Source organism: Cebus imitator, unplaced genomic scaffold (genome assembly GCF_001604975.1).
Source record: "Cebus imitator isolate Cc_AM_T3 unplaced genomic scaffold, Cebus_imitator-1.0 Scaffold540, whole genome shotgun sequence".
In the NCBI taxonomy this organism is placed as follows: domain Eukaryota; kingdom Metazoa; phylum Chordata; class Mammalia; order Primates; family Cebidae; genus Cebus; species Cebus imitator.
Window position 1 is genome coordinate 502,428 of NW_016107855.1, and position 7,946 is coordinate 510,373.

Sequence of the window (7,946 nt, forward strand, 5' to 3'; positions counted from 1 at the left end):
AAAAAAAAAAAAAAAAAAAAAAAAAAAAAAAAAAACCAAGAAAACACTAATGTTTATAAATGTGAAAATATGGAAACACAGAATAGTCAATGACAAAATATTCTGAATTTAGCTCTTATTGCCCCATCAGGTTACAGAAATAATTACCTATGAGCAATTACAACACTGTCATTTGCACGAAATTTCATGTTTAAGTCCACCTCACTCACCTACAGATTTGTCTGCCATGCCCACATCTCTAGACGTCCAGCGACAAAATCCACATGCCAGGTAATAGGCTTTTTTCATGGTGGTCTTGGCTGGGTCATCTGGAAGCTGTGTGGAGATGCTTGTAGCCCGGGTAGAGAGGGTGTGCATGCAGCCAGGACAGTCAAAGCAATTGGCACATCTGTGACATGACAAACACAACCATTCATTCATTTAACAAATATTTATCAAGCATTTACTATGTGCCAGACATTGTTCCAGGTGTTAGGAATTCAAGAGAGAACAAATATAAAAACAAGTGTCTCTTAAGAAAAAAAAAACATTCTTACCAACTTTGTTAACAGTTCAAAAGTACTGTATGTTCATTATGTTTATAATGAGCATTATAAATGAGCTTTATATAAACATTATTTTTAGAAAATATGCAAAAAAATTAATAAAATCTTGAGTTGCTATTAATGCTTTATATAAGCATTATTTTTTAAAAATATGCAATTATTGCCTAAGTAAGAATTTGAGCCCAACCCAATCCTACTCCACAGACAGAACCATTGTTAACAGATGGAGTTTACTATTCCAGACTCTTTTTATGTCTGTATTGATCACAAAGATTTCTGAGGAAAAGAGAAATAATTCTTCACAATAATTCTGAAGTCACAGTTTATGCCTTTAGAAAGGACAGACCAATTGTGCTATAGAAAACTCAGAATCAACAACAGAAGAAGCTGTGAAACTGGATTTGGAAAATAACTGACTGCTGTGCCAGAGAGCTGAAACAGTTACCAAACAATGCTATTGAACTGGAATGGTTGAGAAGCAGTACTTTTCCAGGGCTTTCTGTTCTCTCCTTAAATGCTACTCTTCCTAGTGCTCAGCCAACTTCTTCTTTAGGAGGTCCCTATGTCTTGTTGCTTTTAACTCTCTCACCACCACAGATTATCAAGATTTCTCCTGTGTTCCTGTACTTGCCTTGAAGTTCCGTTCTTTTTTTTTTTTTTTTTTTTTTTTTTTTTTTTTTTTTTTTTCATGGAGTTTCGCTCTTGTTACCCAGGCTGGAGTGCAGTGGCATGATCTCGGCTCACCGCAACCTCCGCCTCCTGGGTTCAGGCAATTCTCCTCCCTCAGCCTCCTGAGTAGCTGGGATTACAGGCACGCGCCACCGTGCCCAGCTAATTTTTTGTATTTTTAGTAGATGGGGTTTCACCATGTTGACCAGAATGGTCTTGATCTCTTGACTTCGTGACCCACCTGCCTCGGCCTCCCAAAGTGCTGAGATTACAGGCGTGAGCCACTGCGCCCGGCAATTAGTTTTTTTTATATTTTTAGTAGAGACGGGGTTTCACCATGTTGACCAGGACAGTCTCGATCTCTTGACCTCGTGATCCACCCGCCTTGGCCTCCCGAAGTGCTGGGATTCCAGGCGTGAGGCACCGCGCCCGGCCCTCAAATTTTATTTTATTTTATTTTTTTTTAAGATGAGGTTTCACCATCTTGGCCAGGCTGGTCTTGAACTCCTAACCTCAGGTGATCCGCCCACCTTGGCCTCCCAAAGTGCTGGGATTACAGGCATGAGCCACCACACCCGGCCTGAAGTTCTGTTCTATAACATAACTTGCATTATCTGTTATAGTCTGCCATGTGGAGACTATCAAAAGAAGTTAATAATAGTACTCACCTTATAAGGAAGCTTTGAGGATTAAATGATAAAAATTAATTTGTAGAAAGCATACAAAACAGTATCCAGTTATCAGGGGTTACTTCTCAGGGCGGGAAAGACAAATAATAGTGGTTCACATCCATCAGGGTATAGGGGGTATGACTAATAGCAAAAGGACTTACACTTCAAGCTAAAAACTAAACACCATACAGGAGAAATGAGCATGCCTAGCAGCCACACGTTGGTTTCTAAGACTATTCTCCAATAAAGTGAACCAAGGCTCCTTAGAGAAACAACTGTAAGGCTCAGACAAAGAATATAACAAGATGAGGCCAGGTACAGTGGCTCACGCTTGTAATCCTAGCACTTTGGGAAGCCAAGATGGGTGAACTGCTTGAGCCCAGGAGTTTGAGACCAGCATGGGCAACATGGCAAAACCCTGTCTCTGCAAAAAGTACAAAAATTAGACAGGCGTGGTAGCATGTGCCTGTAGTCTCAGCTACTCAGGAGGCTGAGGTGAAAGGACTGCTTGAGCCTGGGAGGCTGAGGCTGCAGTGAGCCGAGACTGCACCACTGCACTTCAGCCTAGGCACCAAGGCCAGACCCTATCTCAAACACACACCACCCCCCAGCCACACACAACAGGCACACAAGATGAGTCTGGAGTATCTTGCAGTACTGGCAAGAAAATGATCAAGTAAAAATGAACAGAACTCTCCCCTGCCCATAATGATGGGGGTATGCCAAAGGGATTTAGGAGTCAACTGAAAGAGTTCCCAATAGCCAAAGCTGAAATAATTTGAGCAAAATAAATAAATAAATAAATAAAGTAGTATTGGATTATAATCCAAAGTGTAAAATAAATATTCATGATCCCATTGTCCTATAAGTAAGTGATTAAAAAAATAAATAAATGGGCGAGAAGACACAGATCTTCCATGCAAAAGAATTCCAAATCCAAATAATTTATGCAGATAGTCCTCAAGGACAGGGGAACAAAATTCTGTAGTCTTTTAAGTATGGTCTGTGACAGTGATTTTCCTTCCAAAGAGTAAAGTACAAAAAAGAAGGAAAAACAGTAACTTCACTGTGGAGAAACCTGACAAACACTAGCTCACACCAGATAATCAAGGTTAACACCAACAGTGGTAAGTCACATTCATGGTATTTACCCTTAACATGACATAATGAAAGATGGCACTTTACCTCTGTGGTTCTCCTCCCCAAAATACATTCCCCTGGTCTGATGAGAAAAAAACATGATGCAAATCCTAATGGAATGACGTTCTATAAAATACCTCTCCAGTACACAATACTTTTGAGGTCATCAAAACCAAGGGAATTTTAAGAAACTATCACACTCAAGAGGGGCCTAGGGAGACATGACTACTAAATATAATGTGATATCCTGAAAAGAATCCTGGAAAACAAGGAGACTAGGAAAAAACTAAGGAAATCTGAATAAAATGCAATTTACTTAATAATAATATATCAATATTGGATCATTAATTGTAACAAATATACCACACTAATGTAAAATGTTAACAACAGGGTAGACTGGATGTGAGGTAGATGGGAACTTTCCCTACTATCTTCACAATAATTCTAAAGGATAAAACTGTTCTAAAGTAGAAAATGTATTTCAAAAATCAAAGGGCATTTCGTCCTTGGCAATAGTGAAGCTTAAAAATGAAAAACAGCTGGTTAAAAAAGTTAATTCCCTGTGTCTTTTTAGCCAGATATTTTAGAAAACAGTCGAGGAAAACAGGAAAAAAAAAAAAAAAATCAACCCAGGTCTTACCTATTCTTTTTTAGTTTGGCTTCAGCCGATGGCATATTTTCTAAGCAACTGGGACAATAATGGGAATCCACCTAGGAAAAAACAAGGAAAAAAAAAAAAGAGGAGAAACTCAGCTTAACTTGTGTATGTGTCTTGTCAAACAGTGAATTTTAAAATAGGTTATACTGTAGCAGAAGGCAGACTGTTTTCAGCTTAGGGTTTATTCTTCAGGCACCTGTTTTTGTTTTTTTGCCTTCTGGATTTAAAAAACCTTTTATTTTTCTGATCTTTCCTATTCCCTCTCATCAGGATTTTATGTGTTAAAAGATGTTTATTTAATAATCTGCAGTTTCCAACTGAACTCCATAGAATTCTACGATAATCTAATGAAGAGATTAATAATCTAATTTGTAAAGTTGCGATCAAATATCCTCCTATCTCGGCTAGCTTTATATGACTATAAAAACTTGACTATAATTGTTAAAGAAAATTTTTAAAAAGATTTCTCACTATTGAAGTAATACAAGTGCACTGAAGAAAAGCATAAATTAATATTTACATAGTCAGCTATAGCCAACCAATGAGTTTTTTTTCTTTTTTTTGAAACGGGAATACCTCATTCTGTCGCCAGGCTGGAGTGCAGTGGCCTGATGTTGGCTCACCGCAACTTCCGAGTCCTGAATTCAAACAATTCTCCTGCATCAGCCTCCTGAGTAGTTGGAACTACAGGCGCACACCACCATGGCCAGCTAATTTTTTGTATTTTTAGTAGAGACGGGATAATAAACGGACAAGCCAAATTTGGAAAAGGGGCAAAAAGGAATGACTTGTATTTTGCCTTTTTTGATGAGTCAGTGCAGATATTAGTTAGCAATACTGTATTTTATGTTCCTGGAGATTATTTGAGCAACAACTTTATTAATCTTTTCAAATTGGCCTGTTTATAGCAGATGATGAAAAAAGCCAGTTTCTATCATAGTATTTATGTTCCAGTGATTGTCTTTTCATTTACAGGTGACTAGAGTTCTATAACTTACTTCAATAATGAGAAATCTTTAAAACATTCCCTTTAACAATTAAAGTATGGTCACGTTTCTACAGTCATATAAAGGTAGGCTAGATAGAAGGATATTTGATCACAATTTTACAAATTGGATTATTTTATTAATCTCTTCATTATATTATAATAGAATTCTATGGAGTTCACCATGTTGGCCAGGATGGTCTCATCTCTTGACCTCATGATCCACCAGCCTCGACCTCTCAAAGTGCTGGGATTACAGGTGTTAAGCCACTACATCTGGCCCAATCAGAGATTTTTAAACAAATTAACGGGACAGTCTTACTGTATTTAATTCAAAAACTAGAGTCTAAAAATTAAATTCATTTTATTTTTTAAAAGTCAGAATAATTATTTTCTTTAATGTAGGTCTTATTTGACAATTATAGAACTCTAGTCAACTGCAAATGAAAAGACAATCACTGGAACATAAATACTATGATAGAAACTGGCTTTTTTCATCATCTGCTATAAACAGGCCAATTTGAAAAGATTAATAAAGTTCTTGGTCAAATAATCTCCAGGAACATAAAATACAGTATTGCTAACTAATATCTGCACTGATTCATCAAACAAGGCAAAATACAAGTCATTCCTTTTTGCCCCCTTTCTAAATTGTGTTTGTCTGTTCATGTGCAGCTCCAGACCCAGGTTCTTCGTTAGAACTTCATGGCCTGCCCGAGCCCTCAGAACCTCATCTTTCCCTAAACTCTAATGGCCTCCACATCACAGGTACATATCAGGCTGTAAAAGATGCTATCACAGACTGGATGTCCTAATAGAAGAGAGCCTTAGAAACAGATCATGGGGACTGAGCACTCTATTCACCATAGAAGAATATGATCCAATAAATTCTGGAGGTGGAGCTGGAATAGGGAATCATCAAGGAAATACATATAAGTGCTAATGGAGATGAGAAGAAAAATGAATGTCATATTTTTAATATATATGATTTTTCTTGTATTATTTGCTTTTCTTGACTATTCCTATTATGAAAAGTATCTTCAATAAAATAATTAATAACACATAAAATGGTTTATAGTATGTGATTTTCATATGCAATTTAACAGTCCTGGGATCCTGAGTAAAAAAAAAATCTCTGAGTCAGGCTGTTTAGATTCAAATCCAGGTACTCCCTCCCACCCCCAAATTACTGGCAGCGTGATTTACTGCAAACACTTTGTATGTTTCTTTACCTGTAAATTTTTTTTTTAAAAAAGGTATCCACTTTATTGGTTTGGAGAGATTACACCAAGCACATGGTATATAGCAAGTATTGAATAAGCAGCAACTATTATTACCACTAGCTTTTTCTTTACTAGATTATGGCTTATTAAACAGTACATTTTATGTCTTACTAGCCTTTTAATCCTTAAAGCTTACTGAATAAACAAGATGTGCCAAGCACTGCATTAGTTTTGGGTTTTTGTTATTTGGTGACTTTTTAACTGGCCGGGGTCTTCTTTTTGAGCAATCCAACTTCGAACGCCCACTTGTGCTAGTGAAGAACAGCACCATTCTCCAGATCCATGAACGACACTTTCAGCTTCTTACATGACATGCTGTATTCTGAGCGCTTTTCACATAACTCACTCCGCCCCAGCCACTTCCCGGCTGCAGGCCTTGGCCTGAGTCAGGTACAGGACAAGGCAGTCCGATGACGGCCCAGTTTCTGGACAAAAGAGGAGCAGAACTTCCAGGATGGGAGGGCCATGAATGAGAATGCCTGCGCCTTCCTCCATCCTCGAAATCAATCGTGGAAAGGAGCTTTTTTGCCCCTCAAGTGTCCTGAACTTAAGCACTCCCAGACCTTTCTCCGTAGTCCACCCAATTAATAAGCCCCATCGGAGACAGGCACGGTCCCTAAATCAAGTTTGTCCAATCAGAGGCCGCTCTAGAACCAGAAGATCCGCTCAGCCCCACCCGAAGCTGCTCCTCCTTTCCAAGTGACAAATTACAAGCAAATTAAACCTCAGGCAAAGCCGAGTGACGGAAGACATAGCCAATCAGTGAGGAAGGAAAATAGCTCCAGCCCGCCGGTGGCAGTGACTAGGATGAACGCCGCGCCCCCCACCCCCACTCTCTATGGGACGACTCCGTTACCTCGTGAGACACACATTCCAGCGACCGCAGCTCGCTACAATAGCGGCAGAAGTAGAGCTGCGAGAGCGGGGCCCGAACCTTCTTTTCTCCCTGGACTAGATAGAGAACCCGATCCGACTGCAGCAAGGACGCCATCTTGGGGAGGGAGGAGCCGACGACCCACCCGCCGCATCACGTGACCCGAAGCCCAGCGTCTTCCTTGTCGCCTTCCCTACGTCTTCCTACGTAGACTTTGACGTTAGGCTTCCCACATCGTCGGGCTCGAGCCTGTCTAAAATCAGAGCGCGCGTGCGCAGCTGGGATCCCAGTTTTCTCCCCAACCCTGGGCCCGCCCCCCAGCGCTTCCTTGAGCGTCCACTGCCCTTTCTGTCGTTTGGTCTGGACTCGGCAGATTAAATGCATACAGGTTCAGTGAGCTCCTTTTGTTCTTTTTTCCCAGAATGAAAAGCTGCTCTTTTGTGTTATTTACGACGGCCTCCCCTGCCGCACTTTCTAGGTGAGCATCCAGGAGACAAATGAAGTTCTCAAAGGGACAGAGCTCCGTGGGGACTGAAAGACAAGAGTCACACCAGCAACTGTCTTCTGAGTCTTCCCAATGGCCTTTATGGAACTTTCACGTACATTATCTCATTTGAAACTTTAGGCTGTGAGTTCCTCTACGCAGGTTTTGAGTACATCGTTAACATTAGGTCTAAGCCTATATTGTGGACCTCCAATAAGTATGAGAGGAGGGAATGAAATCAATGAACAATGTTGGTAGGCGTCTACATTTTTCTAATGTGTAAACTAAGGCTTAGGTCTGTGTCTTGGGTGAGCAGCTGCTATGTGAGACTGGTATTACGTGGGTGATAAAAGAATTTATTAATAGTTTTAGGTAAAGAAATGCAGATTTATTTGAGAAGGAATGAAATTACGTTGAATGGTTGCAATGGGCAGACCACCCAGAGAGGAGCTGATTTCAAGGAAACAAAGGCTTGGTGGAGATTTTATAGGACTGTTCTTGGGCTGCAGGGTGCTGTGCAGTACTGATAACTCCAAGGTTGCAGGGAGCTAACTTGCAGGTGTCTCGTGATAGCTGGGTGCAGGAAGATTGTGAATTATTTGCACAGGAGGGCTATGTGTCCTGCACCATGAAGAAA

At 40.1% G+C, this 7,946-nt stretch overlaps 1 protein-coding gene across 5 annotated transcripts in view; it reads right to left on the bottom strand.

Annotated features, from left to right (window-relative positions):
* DCTN4 (dynactin subunit 4) overlaps positions 1 to 7,053 on the bottom strand; it is a 46,771-nt gene extending 39,718 nt beyond the window's left edge. For 2 of the 5 annotated variants that reach the window (XM_017515010.2, XM_017515012.2), the window contains exons 1-3: positions 6,808 to 7,053; positions 3,666 to 3,736; positions 210 to 388 (exon numbers count right to left, since the gene is read on the bottom strand). In XM_017515010.2, the coding sequence (XP_017370499.1) occupies positions 210 to 388; positions 3,666 to 3,736; positions 6,808 to 6,942 (385 nt within the window). In that variant the 5' untranslated portion in view covers positions 6,943 to 7,053. Of the gene's footprint in view, positions 1 to 209; positions 389 to 3,665; positions 3,737 to 6,497; positions 6,519 to 6,807 lie in introns of those variants that run through there. The other 3 variants (XM_037733624.1, XM_037733626.1, XM_037733625.1) reach the window with 3 other exon arrangements.
* Between the last annotated feature and the right edge of the window lie 893 nt (positions 7,054 to 7,946).